This window comes from Hemitrygon akajei, chromosome 29, assembly GCF_048418815.1.
Source record: "Hemitrygon akajei chromosome 29, sHemAka1.3, whole genome shotgun sequence".
Classification (NCBI taxonomy): Eukaryota; Metazoa; Chordata; class Chondrichthyes; order Myliobatiformes; family Dasyatidae; genus Hemitrygon; species Hemitrygon akajei.
In genome coordinates, this window is record NC_133152.1 from 32,581,570 (window position 1) to 32,603,057 (window position 21,488).

Genomic DNA, 21,488 nt, shown 5'->3' on the forward strand with positions numbered 1-21,488 from the left:
CTAAGAAGCAATTTCCAGGCTAACATCCCTCCCTCACACAGCTTCTGTCACCTCTTACTGTGAAGTATGTAAGTTGACACTCAAGTTTGCCTCCTTAAAAGCAATGACTCGAATTGCTGTGTTTCCCACGTCAACCACTTTTGGAATGTCCTTTGATTGTGAAAAATGTTTATGATGATAAATTCATATTTTTTTAGGATGTAATGAATTTAATATTTTTTTCTTATCAGTGAATTTAATGAAAGAAGAAACGAATAAACAGTAGATGGCTTTTCACAAATGTTGGGATAGCTTAAAGTGCCTGATACCTAATGAAATACATTTACAGTATGGCAATTTTCTAATGTGGGAAATAAAGCGGCACTTTAGAAATAGGAGAGCATCACATGTTACAGTGAGTTAAATGACCAGATAATGTGTTTTTGTGATGTTTCATGAGGAATAGATATCATCCAGGTCACCCTTGATCTTCAAATAATCAATCAGATATTTTAATATCACTGACTGATCATCTAATCTGGAAACTAAAGTCCCACCATTCAGGATGTCTTATCATTCCTTAGTTTCCAATAGAACTGCTTGGGATACTTTAAAATGCATATGCTGTTAATGAATTTTGACTTTAAGGTGTCAAAAGTTATACAGTACTATTATAGAAGGCTAATATTATTCTATTTTCTATAGTGAAGGTTTGAATAGAAAGATAGTAAATATATTATCTAAAATTTCAGTAGCATTCACACTTGAGCTAGCTAATAATTATTTTAACTGTGTCATATCTTGGGAATTTTTCACATTTAGTTTAAGGCTTTTGACCTCTGTTAAAACCCTTCAAGATTTTGATCTTTTTTAACCAAGCATTCCTCTTACATTTTCTGTTCTGTACTCCTCCCCATGCATTCATTTTTTATCCTTTCATGTACCTCTAGGCATAGAAATTCCTCCTTAACTACAGCTTAAGTGCGTGATCCCTTATTCTGAAACTATTCCTCCCAGTCCTAGTTGAGAAAGTTATTAATAAAAAATTAATTTGATTTCAGCAGATCAAAGCAATCCTTTTTTAAGAGATAGGTTGTCATGTCACTTCCCATTTTTACTATGGATTACTCCCCAGTCTTTGTTGAAGAGGTACAGTTTAACTTCACAGGCACAGACACCCTTTGCTATCTTAGCCTCATAGCCTTTTACCATGCATCAATTAACAGTATCAATGCTCATAGTGACACACCCTTTATGAAGGGTACAAAGGCACTATATGAATACAAACCATTGGACCGTAAGACATGGGAACAGCATTAGGCCATTCAGCCCATTGAGTCTACATCATGGCTGATTTATTAGTATTCTCAAACCCATTCTCCTGCCTTCTACTTGTAACTTCTGATACCCTTACTAATTAAGAACCTATCAACCTCTGCTTTAAATATACCCAGTAACTTGGCCTCCACAGCCATCTGTGGCAATGAATTCCACAGATTCACCACCCTCTGGTTAAAGAAATTCCTTCTCATCTCTGTTCTAAAGGGACATCTCTCAATTCTAAGGCTGTGCCCTCTGTTCCTAGACTCTCCACTAATAAGAAACATTCTCTCCGCATCTACTCTATCTTGGCCAGGGGTTCTCAACCTTTTATGCCATGGACCCATACCATTAACCGAGGGGTCTGTTGACCACAGGTTGAGAACCCTTGGCCTAGGCTTTCATTATTTGAGAGGTTTCACTGAGATCCCCGCTCATTCTTCTAAACTCCAGTGAGTACAGGCCCAGAGCTGTGAAACAATCCTCATACATTAATCCCTTCATTCCCGAAATCAATCTTGTGAACTTTCTCCAGACCTTCTAGAATGCTAGAACATCCTTTCTTAGAAAAAGGGCCAAAAATTGCTCACGATACTCCAAATTTGCCTTCCATACCACCGACTCAACCTGCAAGTTAATCTTTAGGGAATCCTGCGCGAGGATTCCCAAGTACCTTTGCACTGCTGATTTCTGAATTCGTTCCCTATTTAGAAATTAGTCTATGCCATTATTCCTTCTACCAAAGTACACTTCCCTACACTATATTTCGTATGTCACTTCTTCGCCCATTCTCCTAATCTGTCTTAAGTCCTTCCGCAGACCCTGCTTCCTCAACACTACCTATCTTCGTATTGTCCACTTACCACAGCCACAGGATATCCTTGAAAGCTTCATCTTTGATTAGCTGCTGTTTAAAGTGAAGCTGCTTTTCTTGTGCTTCCACATTCAACAACCAAGTTTTACACAACTGTTCGAATGCGAAGACAGGTGCATTTTCATGCAGGGCTGACTGTGCAGCAAGGTTGTGTTTTCTTGGCTTAGACAAGGTTTGTGGCAACTGATTGGATCTGCTAACAGTTTGATTTATATTGAGCCCAAGGGACTGCAGTGTTCATTGCATTTTTTTTTAAAGACAATACCAAGCATCATTCACTGAGCTTTTGAATAGGTCTGGACGCTGGATCAGTTTGGAGCAGCCTGTTTTGGAGCTAGTGTACTGTCCACTGGGATCTTTATACAGACTACAGCTGTTGGGACCTGTACTACATGGTGCTGCATTGCAGTAATTCGGGCACCATGGTAGCGTGGCGGTTGGTGTGATGTTATTACAGTTCTGCGTTCAATCCCAGAGCTGTTCTGTGGGGAGTCTCTGTACGTCCTCCCTGTAGAATCTGCGGCTTTTCCCTGTGAACTCCCCTTTCCTCCCACAGTTCAAAGATGTACTGGGTAGGTTATTTGGTCACTGTAAATTGCCAATAATTGCCGTGATGAGGTTAGGGTTAATCGAGATTGTGCGGTTGCTGGGGCTGCGTGGTTCGAAGGGCCAGAAGGGCATACTCCATACAGCATGCTAAATAAAATAATTGTAGACTCAGTATGTGTTGAATTTGCAGTTTATGCTACTCATTTTGCATTTATAAACATCACTGAGAAGATGTAACAGAATGCCCTTTCAAAAATGATGCATGCAGTTTCAATGCATTGCTGCCCAACAAGAGGAGGCAACTGCACATAATGAAGAGGGTAATGACATTCTGATCCCATCAATGGTATAATATTGTGCTACCTGAAGTTGTGCAGTTGATTCATTGTGGGACGTTTGTTAATTCTATAATGGCTATTGTTGGAAAACCTTTATTTTGGCTGACGAGTTTTGATTGCTTTCACACATTTATTTTATTTCTGTAACTTACTGATGAGATTATTATTGGAGCAACTGTTCATGTGAGAATTATTTTCACAATAAAATAGGCAATTTCAGAATTTGTGAATTAAGCATATTTCTGATACACTGTAAAAAAAAAACCCTTCCATTTGACATGTCCTAAATGCAGTCAATTTAACTTGACTTGTAGTATGTTCTGTTCACTTATACTTCTGAATTCATTGATCTGCCAGTCCTTGGTCCCACACGCTCCTCCACCTCAGTACATCTATTCATGTTCTAAGAGATGTTTTATTTTCAAATTTTATTTATTTATTGAAATACAGTGCGGAGTAGACCCTTCTGGCCCTTTGAGTCGTGCCATCTAGCTATCCCCCGATTTAATCGTAGCCTAAGCAGGGGATAATTTACAATGACCAATTAACCTACCAACCGGTACATCCTTGGACTGTGGGAGGAAATTGGAGCACCTGGAGGAAATCTACCCAACCGAACAAGATGCCCCAACTGAACTAGTACCATCTGTCAGCATTTGGCCCAAAACCTTCTAAGCCTTTCCAGAGAAACTGTTTTTTAAAGTTGTTATTGTACCTGCCTCAACAATGGCAGCTTGTTCCATATACTGACCAGCTTTTGTGTGAAAAACCAGCCCCACTTTTCCCCTCTAAATCTTGCCCCTCTCACTATAAACCTAGGCACTTCAGTTTTAGAGTCCCCTACCCTGGGGAAAAGATTGTGATTCTCTGCCCTATTTATGACCCTCCTGATTTTATAAACCTCTGTAAAGTCTCCTGTTATTCTCCTTTATTCTAATCTCACCTAATAACTCAATCTTTCCAATACTCTTGTGAATCTTTTCTGCACTCTCTCCAGCTTTATCAAATCCTTCCTATATAGATTCTGGAGGTGAGGCAATTAACTGATTGAGTTGCTTGGGACAATATTCGCTGGAATTCAGAAGAATGACAGGCGATCTTATTGAAACGTGCAGTGAAGTTATAAAAGGGATAGATAAGAAAGCGGTAGAAAAGTTGTTTCCACTGGTAGGTGAGACTAGAACTAGGGGACGTAGCCTCAAGATTTGGGGGAATAGATTTAGGATGGAGATGAGGAAGAACTACATTTCCCAGACAACAGTGAATCTGTGGAGTTCTCTGCCCACTGAAGCAACAGAGGCTATCTCATGAAATATATTTAAGACACAGTTAGATAGATTTTACAATTTTACACACACAAGCACACAGAATCCTGACTTGCTGAGTTCCTCTAGTATTCTCATCACCTCCCTACATACCTGCTCCCTCACCTGCTTTCATCTGCCTATCACTTCTCCCCTTCTGGTTTCACCTATCATCTCCCATTCTCTATCTCACTCTCTTCTATACTGGCAACCTTTCCTGTTCTTTCTCAGTACTAATGCAGAGTATCAACCCGAGACATCATCTTATACCTTTTGTCTCCACATATGCTGACTTGACCCACTGAATACTTGCAGCATTCAGATTTTGTTCTGGGTTCCAGTACCTCCAGTCCCTTCTGTCCTCAACGTGCTGTAATAGTTACAGTGCCAGGTATGCACCCCTAGAGACCAGTAGCTTCTGTTAGGTGTGGTAATAATTTATTAATTTACTGAGACACAGCATGGAAAAGGCCCTTCCAGCTCTTCGAGCCACGCTGTTTAGCAATCCCTCAATTTAATCCTAGCCTAATCCTGGGACAATTCACAATGACCAATTGTAAATAAGTTATTGCAATAATAATAACTTATTTATAGAAATCTTTTTGACTTATTTACTTAGAGATACTGTGCAGAATAACCCTTTGAACTACACCGCCCAGCAAAGCCCCCCACCCTCATCACGTAACAATTCACAAAGACTAATTAACCTATGGACCAGCACAATTTTGGATGAAACCGGAGTGCCCGGAGGAAACCCACACAGCCATGGGGAGGACACACAAACTCCTCATAGAGGATGCCGGGATTGAACTCCGCACTCCAACACCCCGAGCTGTATTAGTGTTGCTCTGACATTTTGCTCACTGATCAGATGTTAGGTCTCTCTCATTAAACATAGTGTCTGTCACCCTCCTCCTCGCAGTTTCTTTCTCCTCCACAGTGCATGTTCTTGCTGAATGTTGGTTCTGTAAGTCTGACGCCCTTTGGCTGACAGACTGATGAATGCACAGCTGGTTGTGGGAAGTTGCATGGAGTCTGTCCTGTCAGAGACCTTACAGGACAGGTTCTACTCCAGAAACTGTTCTAGCTGTAAACTTCCCCAAGACTGGTTCTAGTATACCTTTTGTCCATTTTTCAGTAGTTTTTGTAGGAGGATAATTCTGGACCTGTACTCGCAGGAGTTTAGAAGACTGAGGGGGGATCTCATTGAAACCTATTGAATATTGAAAGGCTTAGATAGAGTGGAAGTGAAGAGGATGTTTCCTATCGTGGTGGAGTCTAGGACCAGAGGGAACAGCTTCAGAATACAAGGGTGTCCCTTTAGAACAGAGATAAGGAGAAATTTCTTTAGCCAGATGGTGGTGAATCTTTGGAATTAATTACCACAGATGGCTGTGGAGGCTAAGTCATTGGGCATATTTAAAGTAGAGGTTGATAGATTCTTGATTATTAAGGGTGTCAGAGGTTATGGGGAGAAGGTAGGAGAATGGAGTTGAGAGGGTAATAAATTTGCCATGATGGAATTGCAGAGCAGACTTGATTGGTGGAATGGATTAATTCTGCTCCTACGTCTTATAGTCCTGATCCAATGACTGTTTGTACAGCAAAGATTTACCTTGTCAATAAAAGGTGAAATCCAATGATAAGTATCCAATTTCCAGGTGAACAGAGTGGGAAGTCACAAAAAGCAGGATGAGCTGTGACATTTCTACGTGTGCCATCTAATAAGCTGAGACATCAATGCTCCTGAAATATTTGCACTATAAATAAATTTTCCAAAGAAATCCAGCTTGGAATGCTGACAAAATTACCAGAGGGCAGTGAGAATGTGAAACTCACTCCCACAGGCAGTGGCTGAAGTGAACAGCACTTAAAGAGGCACACGATATCTCGCCTTTCAGTAAGGCGGCAGCACGCTCGGACGCTGTGGCTTCTCTGGAGCCAACCAAAGCTGTTATTGCCTCTTTTAAATGCGTTTTTTTTTTACAATCGCAAGGCCCTGCTGGACATTAAGAACTTAAAGTACTGCAGGATTACCCCATCAGCGAGTTGCTTGTTGGCAGAGAAACTGAAGGAGCTGGATTTGCTGTGGACTGTGATGCTGCCAGTGATTGAGCGGCATCAGTGCGTGAAGGGGGTGTCCAATCTAACCACGTCTTAATTGTTTTTCTTGTGATCGCAAGTCCCAGTTGGACATTGCTAGCGTAGGTCCTACACCACCAATGTCCACCTGGAGCAGGTAGTCCAAAGTGCTTAACAACGGGATAAAGTACAAACGTGAAAATAAAAAAAATACAAATAAAATAAACATGAAAATAAAAGATCAAAAGATGTTGGTTAAAAACAAGGTTAAATAAATAGGTTCTGAGCTGGCATAGTTTAGTGGAGTGGTTAGTATAATGCTATTACAGTGCCAATGACCTGGTTTTGCCGCTGACTAAAAGGAGTTTGTACTTTCTTCCTGTGGGGACCACGTGGGTTTCCTCCAGTTGTTCTTGTTTCCTTCCTCATTCTAAAGACGTACAGGTTGGTAGGTTGATTGGTCTCAAGGGTGTAACTGAGCAGTGAGGGCTTTCTGGACCAGTTGGGCCTGTTACCTCGCTGTATCTCTGAATAAATGAAAGGACTGCTACATGGATTTACATTCTTGCTTGAGACCAGGTGTGAGTGGACTGATAATGAACTAGATTTGTGCTTCTAGTTCCCTAGGTGTTAGCCTGACCTTGGTTGTCCTAAAGGAGAGGCAGAAATCGAGACTTGAATATTCACCAAAAGAGGGAAAACAAACTCTACCTTTTGTTCAAGGCCAATGAATTGCACAGATTTAATTCCTTTCTAAATTCTTCAAGCAGCCTGATGCTCCTTGAAGAGGGCTTTTGCTTCCTTTCAGAGAAATGATTCAGGTGCTCCAGTTCTTGTGCTAATTCAGCTGTGTTTTTATTTTACAAATTACTAGAGTAGAGGAAGGAAATGAAGGGCGATTCCTATTTATATGTCACTTTCTTCATCTCAGGATGTCTTGAACTACTTGACTGTAATAAATTACAACTTAAAGTATAATTAAAGAAAAAGAATTGTAAATCTGTGATTGGTCTACTATTGGTTGCACTCTGGCATTTAAACAGTCATTCCTATCTCCAAGAGAATAAAACTAAACTCAAGGGGCAGTATACAGTGGTCATTTAATCTAACAACGTAGATGTCTTTGGGAAGCCCGTGTAGTCAAAGGAAGAACATGCAAACTCATGGACAGACCCAAAGTCAGTATTGAACCTGGATTACCTAAACAGTAAGGTAGCGAATCTATGAGTTGTGCCACTTCGCTGCCCAATCATAATCATTTCCTGGCACTTCTGTGGCATGACTGTTACTTCCACTTAACAGTCCAGGCCTGAATGTTCTCTGCACAACTGCCAACATAACTCAACTCATTTAGTGAAATTGTGCTTTTTTCATTGCTGGCTTGCTGTCTTGCTGGAATACTTGAATGTGATTGGCTGCTCAGCATGCTTGTTGACAACATGACTGCTGGACACTAGGAATTTGTGCCTGACAGCAAATGGTGACAGAAAAAACGAACTTGCCACACAAATCCCTTGATCTTTATGGGCAGCTTTCTTTGAGGTCAGGCCAAATACCCTTGACTTGCCACTCTTTTGAAAATTAGAGTAATTAAATACGCACTCAGTGGCCACTTTATTAGGCATGCCTGTACCCCTGCTCATTAATGCAAATATCTAATCCTACAATCATGTGTCAGCAACTCAAATGTATAAAAGCATGCAGACATGGCCAAGAGCTTCAGGTCACAAACACAAGAAAATCTGCAGCAACACACACAAATTGCTGCAGGAACTCATCAGGCCAGACAGCAACAATGGAAAAGAATATGATCCAGTCCTGCTGAAGGGTCTCGGTCCAAAATGCCAACAGTTTACTCTTTTCCATAGATGCTGCCTGGTCTGCTGAGTTCCTCCAACATTTTGTGTGTGTTGCGAGAAGTTCAGTTGTTGCTTAACCAAACATCAGAAAGGTGAAAAAATGTGATCTAAGTAACTTTGACTGTGGAATGCTTGTTGGTGACAAATGGGGTAGTTTGAGTATCTCAGAAACTGCTGATCTCTTGAGATTTTCACGCTTTATAGTCTCTAGAGTTTACAGAGAATGGTGTGAAAAACCAAAAAAAATCCAGTGAGTGGCAGTTCTGTGCAGGAAAATACCTTGTTAATGAGAGAGGTCAGAGGAGTGCTCTGGATTTCCAGCTTCTGCAGAAGTTCTTGCATTTCGGTTTTAATCACTATTTTGTGTCTTTTTTTCCCTTGGAAATGGGAATTTAAACTGAGGCTCTTTGTGAAGTTATTAACCTTTGGTGGATAAATTATAAGTCAAAACACCTGCAGCTTTAATATCCTTGTCACAGAGTCAGAGAGAATGGAAACAGGACCCTCAGCCCAACTTGCCTATGCTTACCAAGATGTCCATCCGAACTAGTCCTATTTGCCTCTAGACCTTTTTCTATCCGTGTACCTACTGTATGTAAATATCTCATAAAGTTGTAATATTAAGAGTTTTGTTTTCTTGTGGGTATACTTAATAAATCCAATAACCATGATAAATGAAAGATCGCACCAACAGGGCAGACAACCAGTGTGCAAAAGGCAACAAACTGTAAATACAAAAGAAAGAAAGAAAAAGGAAATAATAATAAATAAATAAGCTATAAATATGGAGAACATGAGATGAAGAGTCTTTGAAAGTGAGTCCATAGGTTGTGGGAACAGTTTAGTGATGGGGCAAATGAAGTTGAGTGAAATTATCCCCTCTGGTTCAGATGATAACGAATCAGCATTTAAGAGGGAGATTGAAAATCTGGCTGAGTGGTGCCATAACAACAACCTCTTTCTCAGTGTCAGCAACACCAAGGTCCATGAGCTAGTCCTTATTGGAGGATCAGATGCGGAGAGGGTCATCAGCTTTAAATTCCTTGATGTTATCATTTCAGAGGATTTGTCCTGGCCCCAGCACATAAATACAATTATGAAGAAAGCACAGCAACACCTCTACTTCCTTAGGAGTTTGCTAAGATTTGGCATGACATCTATAACTTTGATGAACTTGATGCACTTGCCTCAAAGGCTTCCTCTGGCATCTCATTTCTTATACCTTCCATTCTCTGCGTGGAAAAAAGTTTCTTCAGCTCCATTTTAAATCTGACCCTGCTCATGCATTTAAACTTCTTGGGATCATGTATTTTCTTTGGCTTGTCAGAGTTGACTACTTAGCAAGGAAGTTCTTATTGATCCCATGTTGCCTTTAAGTTTATTAATTGTAATGTTCTTTGGCACTACTTTGTGACAACGAGATCTGTATTTAGAGCCAGTGGACTCTTTCTGCAACTCTGATGGAATCAAATTAGTGGACTGTGAGTAGCAGAGGCATTTGGGAAGGGGAGGGCAATTAGTGGTCAATACTGTCATGCCCATTTAGTACCAGCAACTACAGATGAGGTTCCTTTTCTCTCTTTCCAAGGTTGTATATTGTGTTTGTTTAAGTCCAGAGATCTCTGAAAGAGGCTATGCAGTTAGATAGGGAGGTAAAGAAGGCATCTGGCATGCTCGCCTGTATTAGACGAGGAACTGAGTTAGTCAGGAAGTTACATTGCAAGATATAAAACTCTAGTTGGACCGTATCTGGAATATTGCATTCAGTTCTTGTTACCCTATTATAGAAAGGACATCAAGGCTTTGGAGACGGTGCTGAAGGGGTTTACCAGGGTGCTGCCTGGATTTGAGGGGATGTGCTATAAGGAGAATTGGACACTTTTTTCTCTGAAGTGGTGGTGGCTGAGGGGAGATCTGATAGACTATATAAGATTATGAGAAGCATAGATGGAGTAGACATCCAGTATCCAGTTGAAATGTCTAATACTGGAGGGCTTGCATTTAAGCTGAGAGGGAGGTAAATTCAAGGAAGATGTACAGGGCAAGATTTTTTTCATAGAGAGTGGTGGGTGCCTAGAAATTAGTGCCTGGGAGTGTTGGGTGAGGCAAATACAATACAGGTATTCATGAGGCTCTTAGGCAGGCACATGACTGTGAAGGAATTGGAAGAATATGGAGATGGTGTAGGCAGGCGGATTAGTTTAGTTGGGCATTTGATTCCTTATGCATTTAGTTTTGGCACAACATTCTGGGCCACAGGGTTTGTTCCTGTGATGTACTGTTCTGTGTTCAATTCATCCTACAAACAATACATTAAACAAAATAGCAGCATTAACTGACAAGAATTGTGTGCAGGGACAGTTCATCAAAAGGTGGCAAAGGAGTTCTTGCATTCAACTCAACAATAAATAGAGCCTTGGATTTAATTCCAGTTGGGAAAGACAGTACTTTCAAAAGTTTGGCAATAGCTGACTGCTAGCAGTAATCCCAGTCTGAATTACTTCCTTGTGTTCTTCTGTTGTGAGACTTCCACACAAATCTTACCCTATCTCATTGATAATGATACGGCAGCTGATCTGTGTGACTGATAGATGGTATTTACTGGTATAGGAGCTCTATGAAGAAATAGTGCTGGACTAGTTTATGACCTTCTTCTTTAGCCCATCACCCCCACTGGGTCATAGCTACCTGACAGCAGCTCACCAAAGTCCTCTGTCTGGGTCATTCTTACAGGTTGTCCCCAGATGTAGCCCATTTTTGAAAATCCTTCTTCTCCCAGGGATGTGGTCTTTGAAGCTTGTGTTGGCATTTCTGTAGAAGTGGGTTTTTACGGGATGGGGTTACTAGCCCCATGCCTGACTCTCCTCCTTCCATAGATGGGCTAGGGACCATCCATGGCAGAGTGAGTTCATGACCTGGGGTCAGTAATTTACAAGATTCAGAATAAGGTTTGATTCAAAAAGTAGAAGGAAAGCCATGTATGTTTTGGTAAGAAATACACTTGCTGAGTTCATTATTAGTCTTCAACAAGTGTTGCCTTCTCTGCTTCTTTTTCAGGAACGCTGTGTGGCTGTGCTGGCTCGTGTGGAGCGAACTGACTTCCTCTCGCCCATGTCCATTGGTGAAGTGGCTCATGTCAGTGCTGTGATAATCTACACATCAAAGCACTCCGTGGAGGTCCAAGTAAATGTGATGGCTGAAAATATTCTTAATGGTAGGAAATACGGCCATTATTTGAGTTTTGTTTAGAGTTCTCTCTCTTGTACACACAAATATGTTTGTGTGCGTATGTGTATCTTGTACATTAATGTTCATTATGCAACTATTTAAATACGGCCATTATTTGAGTTTTGTTTAGAGTTCTCTCTCTTGTACACACAAATATGTTTGTGCGCGTAGGTGTATCTTGTACATTAATGTTCATTATGCAACTATTTAAATCTTTAGGATTAGGGTTGCATCAATACTAAGACGTAAAGGAATAATTAGAGTCCAGCTGTCTGCTTTCAAATATTGATTGCATTTCATATGTTACTCTTGTCCCCCAGCTTGTCACTCACCATCTGACAAGGATCAATTGAGAATCCTCTTGAATTTACCTTCACAGTTGACTTGGGCAACTCTACACTCCTGTGTAAAGTAGTTAAACTCTGTATTCATGTGAGTGGAATAAATCTCCCCTTGTAACAATTGGAATTATCGTTGACTTATTGATAGATTCAGATATATTTGTACCTGTGGAATATTGTACTTTAATAAACGTCTCTTGAATGTTCTAAGAAACTGTGTAAACAGTGTAGATTTTACAACCAGTTAAAAGAATATTCTTCATACATTGTGGAGTATTGCAGGTGTGAAAGTTTAACACAATGCTCACAGTGGCCAATTCTACAGTACAAATAATGTGTAAAATGATCATTGCCTCATGGATTTGAAACTAGTCATGAAATGTTGAGTGCTATTCACAAGGATTTTCACGTTACCTACACCTTCATCTGTGGTGAGGCTGTTTTAAAATCATTCCAGGAAATTCATTATTCTTAATTTGGATCACAGGTAGTCCTGATGAAGGATCTCGGTCCGAAATGTTGACGGTTTACTCTTTTCTATAGATGCTGCCTGGCCTGCTGAGTTCCTTCAGCATTTTGTGTGTGATTCTTAATTTGGAAGGTGTTGAAAGAGTGTAGGTTTCCCCTTTGTAAGCTGTGAATTGTCACGATCTGCCTTCTTGAGCCTTCTGGCCATCAGGAATCAAGTGGATGATCAAATAGAGTGGATATGAAAATGATGTTTCCTATAATGATGGAGTCTAGAACCAGAGGGCACTGACAGAATAGAAGGATGTCCCTGTAGAACAGAGATAAGGAGGAGTTTCTGTGGAATTCATTGCAACAGATGCCTGTGGAGGCCAAGTCATTTGGTGCAGAGGTTGATAGGTTCTTGATTAGTAACGGCATTGAAGGTTATGAGGAGAATAAGGTTGAGCGGGCTAATAAATCAGTTCTGATGGAAAGGTGGAGTAGACTCAATAGGTCAGTAGGTACATTTAATGTCAGAGATATATATACATCCTGAAATTCATTTACTTCAAAGGGCAGAATTGGCTAATTTTGTCCCTAAGTCCTACAGTTTAAGTAGTAATTAATGAGCAGCAAAGAAGAAAATGCAAATCTTGGGAATCTGAATTTTTAAAAAAATAGCTAGAATATATAAAGATGTTGCAGGATCTGCTGAGTATTACCAGTATTTTCTGCTTCTTCATTGTTAATCGATCAACTGTTTTATCTTTGGTTATTACTAGTTTGAATAGCAATATGTTGAGATTATCTTGGTTTTTCTTCTTGTTTCTTTGTCCTTAACATTTACCAACATATCAACATATTTAATGATCTTTACAACTTATGTTCTCAATATTATTTATTATTAATATTTGTTCATTTTATATTTACAGTTTGTCTTCTTTTGCACATTGTTTATGTGTTTATTTTTTCATAGATTTTACTTTCAATGGTTCTGAAAGCCCACAAGAAAAGGAATCTTTTTCTTTGATGATAAATTTACTTCAAGCTGTTAAAAGTTTGCCTATTTCATTGAAAATAATTTTCCAACAGTTTACAATTTATTTTTAATGAATTGGTATGTAGTACATATTCAGCATTTTAACTGCCTGAACTGTCTGCAAAATGTTCATCTTGTGCCCTGATAAAGCATTGTGGAGCTGACCATGTTTCAAAGACTATTAGCGATCTAGGCTAAAATGTCCAATGTAAAAAGTGCAACTGATTGTTCTGGATGGCTAAATCATTGGGTACAATTAAAATGGTTTGATAGGTTCTTGATTAGTAAGGTCATGAGGGAAAGGCAGAATGGAGTTGAGCGAGATAATGAATCAGTCATGATCAAATGGCAGATAAACTTGATGGGCTGAATGGCCTAATTCTGCTCCAATGTCCTATGGTTGTATCACATGTTCTTCTGGATATTTTGCCTGTGTTGAGATATATAACACTAATTGAAAATGAAATGTTGGCAAGAGGTTGAAAGAGGGAATTTTATTGGCAATGGTGTTCACAGCAGATGGTGAGACAGGTGGCTTTGAGTTAGATCCTTCACGATGCAAAGGGTTAAGAATACTTCATCGATTGCACTGTCTTCAGGTGCAACCTGCCAAAACACTAAAATGTTAAGCAGATTGAAAAACTAAGAACTTAATCAAAGATTAGGGTTAAATTATTCTGTTCTATTTTTGGAAATCTAGTTAATTCCTTGAAGTTAAATTTTGGCTAGCCCTATTTTAATTATAATCTAGTTAGCACATAAGGGACACTAAATCCAACTATGTAAAATAAATGATTTGAACAAATAAATTAGGCTAATGAAGCTGTAATTGGTATGATAGGGCAGATGAAGGTGCAGTGATTATAATGAAATGGCAGTGTAACGAATGGGAGGAGCAAATCAGAGAGGTGCAGATAATGGCCAATATGAAATTTCATGAATTTCACATGTTCACGCAAGGCTCAACTGCCTTATTACCTGCAGGAGGGACTTAACAAAATGACCACTGGGTGTGTGTTTGTGGTCTTCTCCTGCTGTAGTCCATCCATTTCAAGGTTTAGCATGTTGTTCATTCAGAGATGTTCTTCTGCACACCACTGTAGTAACACCTAGTTATTGGCGTTACAGTTAGCTTGAACCAGTCTGGCCAGTCTCTTCTGACCTCTCTCATTAACAAGCCATTTTCAACCACAGAACTGTTACTCACTGGATAGTTTTTGTCTTTCACACCATTCTCTGTAATCTCTAGAGCAGAGATTCCCAACCTTTTATATACCATGGAATAATACCATTGAGCAAAGGGTCTGTGGACCCCAACCCCAGGTTGGGAATGTCTGCTTTGGAGGCTGTTGTGCATGAAAATCCCAAGAGATCAGCAGTTTCTGAGATACTCAAACCACCCTATTTGGCACCATTAATCATTCCACTGTCAAAGTCACTTAGATCATATTTCTTCCCCCATTCTGATGTTTGATCTCAACAAAAAACAAATCTTTTGATGATGCCTACATGTTTTTATGCATTGAAATGCTGATTAGATATTTGTATTAATGGGCATGTGTACAGATGTACTTAATAAAGTGACTACAGGAGTGGGTCAGAGCTATGCAGGTCCAGATGATGTGTTTATTTCCGAATTAGAATCAGGAATCAGATTTAATATCAGTGGCATATGCCATGAAATTTGTTAACTTTATGGCAGTAGTATAATTAAATACATGATAAATGAATATAGAAAAAAAACTGTTACATTAAGTATATATATATATATGTCTATTAAATAGTTAAGTTAAAATAAGTTGTGCAAAGTAACAGAAGTAGAGAAGTAGTGTTCTTGGGTTCAATGTCCATTTAGAAATCAGATGGCAAAGGGGAAGAAGCTATTCCTGAATCACTGAGTGTGTGCCTTCAGGATTGTGTACCTCCTTTCCAATGGTAACAGTGTGAAAAGGGCATGTCCTGGGTGGTGGATGCTGTCTTCCTCAGGCATCGCTCCTTGAAGATACTTTGGACACAACAGAGGCTGGTTACCGTGACAGAGCTGACTAATTTTACAAGTATCTGCAGCTTATTTCGATCCTGTGCAGTAGCCTTCCTACCCCCATATCAGATGGTGAAGCAGCCAGTCAAAATGCTCTCCACAGTACATTTGTAGAAGCTTTTGAGTGTTTTAGTTGACAAACCAAATCTCCTAATGAAATATAGCCACTGTCTTGCCTTCTTTCTTGCTGCATCAGCATGTTGTATCAATAGGTCCTTAGAGATACTGACATCCAGGAAGCTGAACTTGCTCACTCTTCCCACTTCTGTTCCCTTATCTTATCCTGAAGTCCACAATCAGCTCTTTGGTCTTACTGACATTGAGTGCAAGGTTGTTGCTGCTACACCACTCAACTAACTGGTATATCTTGCCTTTTCATCACCATCTGAAATTCTGCCAACAATGGTTGTATCAAAATCAAATTTGTAGATGGCATTTGAGCTATGCCTAGTCTCACAGTCATGGGTGTAGCGAGAGTAGAGCAGTGGGTTAAGCACACATCCCTGTGGAATGCCAGTGTTAATAGTCAGCGAGGTGGAGATGTTATCTCCAGTCTGCACAGATTGTAGTCTTTTGGTTTGCAAGTTGAGAATCCAGTTGCAGGAGGTACAGAGGTTCTGTAGCTTTTCGATCAGGACAGTTGGAATGATGGTGTTAAATGCTGAGCTATAGTCAATAAACAGTGTCCTGACATAGGTACTTGCATTGTCCAGTTGATCCAAGGGTGCGTGGAGAGACATTGAGATTGTGTGGCGATAGGCAAATCGCAGTGTGTCCAGGTCCTTCCTGAGACAGGTGTTGATTCTAGCCATGACCATCCTCAAAGCATTTTATCACCGTAGATGTGAGTGCTACTGGACAATAGTCATTGAGGCAGCTCATGCTGCTCTTCTTGGGCACTGGTATAATAGTTGCCCTTTTGAAGCAGGTGGGAACTTCCAACTGTAGACTTAAAACAGAGGTTAGTACAGGTTGCTGAAAAGGATGATGAGGTAAAATATTAGTCATAATATGATGTATGTCAGAACAGATTGGAGGGTTTGGATGGCCTACTCTATAATTCATGGAAAGTGGTGACACCGGTAGATAGAGCTGTAAAGAGAACATCTGGTACCTTGGCTTTCATAAATCAAAGTACCGAGTACAGGTTTCTCCTCCACTATCCAAAGGTAGAGCATTCCTATGAAACCGTTTGTAAGCCGTAATGTCGTAAAGCGAAGAAGCAATCACCATTAATTTATATGGGAAAAATTTTTGAGCATTCCCAGACCCAAAAAAATAACCTATCAAATCAAACCAAGTAACACATAAAACCTAAAATAACACTAACATATAGTAAAAGCAGGAATGATATGAGAAACCCTATATAAAGTCGAAATATTGTATATACGGTGTAGTTTCACTTATCAAACTAGGGAAGACAGAGAGCCAAAATCGATTTAGAGAAAAAAAATTGGCACGTACACGCATGTGCTCGTACATGTCTACGCACATACATGCATAAGCATGTACACACATGCGCATGCAACTGCCCGCACAAGGCTTCACGGTCATTGTAGTCTTTCTTAGGGTAAACACACGTATAAAGCAGTCGTCTTTTTTTCATAAAAGCTAAAATCCTCTTTGGTTAGTGAAAACAGGTACTAATGTAGGTCTTTTGTAACAGCGAGCTGTCGTAAAGCGAACGTTCGAAAAACAGGCCAGCTGTACAGGAGTTGGGATGTTACGTTGAAGTTTTATTAGATCCTGTAAGGCCTAATTTGGAATATTATGTGCAGTTCTACCCATGGGAAAGATATCTATCAGATTGACAGAGTACAGAGAAAGTTGACAAGAGTGTTGCTGGGACTTGTGAACCTGAGTTGTAGGGAAAGTTTGAATAGGTTATGACTTTTTCCCCTGGAGCATAGGAGAATGAGAGGAAATTTGATAGAGGTTTATAAAATTATGAGGGGTGTAGATGCACTAAATGCAAGCAGGCTTTTCCCACTGAGGTTGGATGAGACTAGAGCTAGAGGTCAGGGGCTAAGGGTGAAAGGTGAAATTTTAAGAGGAACATGAGGGAAACATCTTCACTCAAAGGGTGGTGCATGTGTGGAAAGAGCTGCCAGCAGAAGTGGTGGATGTGGGTTTGATTTCAACTTTTAAGAGAGATTGGATAGGTACATGGATGGGAGGGGTATGGAGAGCTATGGTCCTGGTGCAGGTTGATTGGACCAAACAGACCAATAGTTCAACGACTAGATGGGCTGACGGGCCCTTTTCTGTGCTGTAATGTTCCCTGACTCTATCACTCTACTCTTGCTCCTGTTTGTTATGGTCTTATGTTCAAACCAAACAGGAAATGCTGAAAATGCCAGAATCCTGAATAAATTCCGAAGCTATAGGGTACTCTTCCAATCTAACACTTTAGTAACCAAGGGGGGGGGGGGATTCAAAATGGCATCTCTATCAATTTCAGTCAGTGGTAGGGAGTCATATGACATTTATCCCTGGACATTGAACCTTATTAGCATTCCTTGAGCTCCTGCACTGATTTTCTGTTAATATAGATGGTGTCTGACCGCTGTTCATTTCCAATTTATATCTAAATAAATTCATAACAGCACAGCATTTTGTATTTTCATCCAAAACCATCTGAGGGGTTCCCACCCTTTTTTATGCCATGGACTCTTACTGTTAACTGATGGGTCCGTGGACCTCAGGTTGGGAACCCCTGGTCTAACCCTAACTCTAAAATCTATTTCTTTGAAGTTTATTTACAAGGTAACTAGGTTTTGTGTTGATTTTACTGAATCCTAATGGGGCTTATATTTATTGTTTTTCTGCAGCCTTGCACTATTAACAGTGCAATTGAGTTTATTTTGCCTGCACACTCTCTTTGGTTTGTCCATAAGGGTTAGTTACAAGATAATACCTTTCATGTTTGCAATAAAGTAAATACTTAAACCTGAAACTGGACCAGCTTTCTGGACCATTCTGTAAACATAATAATCTTATTTATAAGGTTCCATTGAGAAAAATGTGGAAAATAGGCTTCCTACAAAGTGTATTGTTCAATGATTCAAGGTCATTCTGTCTTTTTCATTGGGGGCCTTCTTTCATGCATTTATTTATGTAGTCCTCCATCTTAGTAGTTCTGTAGTAATTTGGACACAAGTTTGTCCCTGTGAGGATCCAACCTGTGGAAATTCCTGTAAAGCAAGTACTCTTCTCGGTAAAACTCTTGGATTATGAACGCAGTCCAAATGATTTTATATTAAACACAATGTTTTCTATGAATCTGTGTAAGAGTCTGTATACAGGGAGTGGAAGTTAAAAAGAGATTTGATGTTCAGTTATCAAAAACATAATTAACATAGAGGACCCAAATACGAGAAAATCTGCAGATGCTGGAAATCCAGAGCAACACACAAAATGCTGAAGTATAATGGAAAGGAGTAAAACATCGATGTTTCGGGCCGAGACCTAAGGACTGGAAAGAAAGAGAAGAAGTCAGAGTAAGAAGGGGAGGAAGAAGTACAAGGTGGTGGGTGATAGGTGAAACCAGGAGAGGGGGACGGGTGACGTAAAGTGCTGGTAAGTTAATTGGTGGAAGAGATAAAGGGCTGGAGAAGAGGGAATCTGGTAGGAGAGCATAGAAGATCATGGAAGAAAGGGAAGAAGGAGGTGCACCAGAGGGAGGTGATGGGTAGGTAAGGAGATACGGTGAGAGATGGAAACAGGAATGGGGAATGGTGAGGGAGAGGGCAGTTACTGGAAGTTTGAGAAATTGATGTTCATGCCATTAGGTTGGAGGTTACCCAGACAGAATATAAGGTGTGGCTTCTCCAACCTGAGTGTGGCCTCATCGTGGCAGTAGGACATGGATGATGAGTGGCTTCTTGAAGCACTGGAGCGGAGCTGCAAGAAAAGGATGATGATGGGGGATTAAAAACATGGACCAAGAGAAAATGTTTTGTCACCAGAGTAGCCATCACCAGTGGAGTTTGTGAAGTCACAGAGTATAGGAATGGAAGGTATTAGTTCAATGAAACATCATTTAATTTACTTATGAATAAAGTTGTGAGGGTCAAAATTGAGCATTGTGAACTTCAGTAACCGAAGATGTCTGTCAGGTCGTTACAAGGGGCAAGTGGAACCTGAGCATCCAGTGAATAACACCAGGGGTTTCTGTCTCAGCTTGATGATTTCAGTGCATGAAGGAGATTATTGTGGTATTTTAGTATTCCGCTGGCATAGTTAATGAATGAAAGTAATCTTAAAGGAAGGTGACCTTGGTTTAAGCAGTACTCCAAGGACCTTCATAGAGTTATTGTAGTTATAGCACAGAAGCAGACCCTTGAACCCAACTTGGCCATATTGCCTACCTGTCCCTTCAATCCTTCCTTACCCCTGTCAAAATGACTTCTAAATGTTGAAGGTGAATTTGTGTTATCAAAGTACGTATGTACATGTCACCAAACAACAGATACTATCTTGAGATTCATTTACTTTTAGTCATTCGTAGTAGAACAAAGAAATCTAATAGAATCAATGAGAAGCTACACACGAAGACCGACAAGCAACCAATGTGCAAAAGAAGACAAACTGAAAATACTCAAGTACCAATAATAATAATAAGTAAATGAATTATTATTTACTTTATTGATGATTTATATTACTGTATTATATAATATTTACTCTATTAGGTCTCTCCTCAGCCTCTTACAGTCCAAGGAAAAAGTCCCAACCCTGTCCAGCCTCTCCTTACATCTCAAGCCACTCCCCCCCCCCCCCCCCCAAGTTCTGGTAATATTCCGATGAATCTTTTCTGCACCCTCTGTAGTTTAAAAATAATAGTTCATTTGCTTGTTGCTGAAAAAAGACTGCAATATATAAGAATTTCCAGGCCCTTGTATTTGTTGGCATTCATTCTCAACTGGAGGCTCTCCACATTTGAGAGAACAGACTGAGTCCTGATTTTAGAGTTAAAGGAAATTAATTTGCATGTGTGTTAAATTCTCAGATGTCCCAAAGCATAATTCTTATTATTTAGGCAACTATTTTGAGCATACAAGTTCCTCAAATTAGTGTGATATGAAGGACTACTTAATCTATTTTTAGTGGTTTTGTTTGATGGAATTATTAACCAAGACCACAGGGGAATTCTCTGCTCTTTGATGAATAGCATCAGAAAAATCTTTGATCCGGTCTTTTTATATACTGTATGTCTGTCAAAAGATGACAGTTCTGGGATAAAGTGAGACTGAGCCCGATGACTCCATACTCCCTTGAGTTTGGGTGGATCAGAGACGATCTCACTGAAATATCAGAGGACTTGGCTGGCTACATGTTGACAGTTTGCTTTCCCTAGATAAAGTATCTACATTTTCATGCCATCAGGACAAATGGTCAGTGATTCAGAATTGATATGAAGTAATTGCTACTTTTAGAGGGATGTGGATGCTCGGGCACGGATTATACTCACAGCTGCGACTGACATATTTTCAGATTCTGTGGAAATCAGACAAAAAGGACACTGACCATGAAAGTGGGGCGGCACGATAGTTTGGGGGTTAGGGCATCACTTACAGTACTGTCTGTGAGATCAGGGTTTGATTCCCGCAGCTGTCTGTAAGGAATTTGTATGTTCACCTCATGACTATGTGGGGTTCTTCCAGGTGCTCCAGTTGCCCTCCCACATTAGGGTTAGGGTTAGTGAGTCGTGGGCATGCTACGTTGATGCCAGATGGCGACACTTGCAGGCTGTCCCCAGCACAATACTCACTAATTTGATGCATACAGCACATGTCACTGTATGTTTCGACATGCATGTGGCAAATAAACCTAATCTCTGTCTTTTCTTTTTTTAGAAGGTGGTAATTAGAATTAGAAATTGTTATATAGATTGTTCAAAGTGGTAGTTGTTCAAAAGTCAGCCATGATCTAACTGAAGCCTGATTATACTTGGAATTGTTGACTCTCGTTCCACTTTCCTTTGCTTTTGTGCTGCTAGGTATTGCAGTGGGAGATTAAGATGGGTTATTTTTTGGTTTGAATCGTGATCCAAACCCTTTGAAGCCAGAGCTCGAGTCAAGAATT

General features: G+C 40.0%; 1 protein-coding gene across 3 annotated transcripts in view; it reads left to right on the forward strand.

Annotated features, from left to right (window-relative positions):
* Positions 1-21,488, forward strand: part of acot7 (acyl-CoA thioesterase 7) — a 273,337-nt gene that overhangs the window by 49,271 nt on the left and 202,578 nt on the right. For all 3 annotated transcript variants that reach the window (XM_073032128.1, XM_073032129.1, XM_073032130.1), the window contains exon 3: positions 11,363-11,519. In XM_073032128.1, coding sequence (XP_072888229.1) covers positions 11,363-11,519 — 157 coding nt within the window. The remainder of the gene's footprint in view (positions 1-11,362; positions 11,520-21,488) is intronic.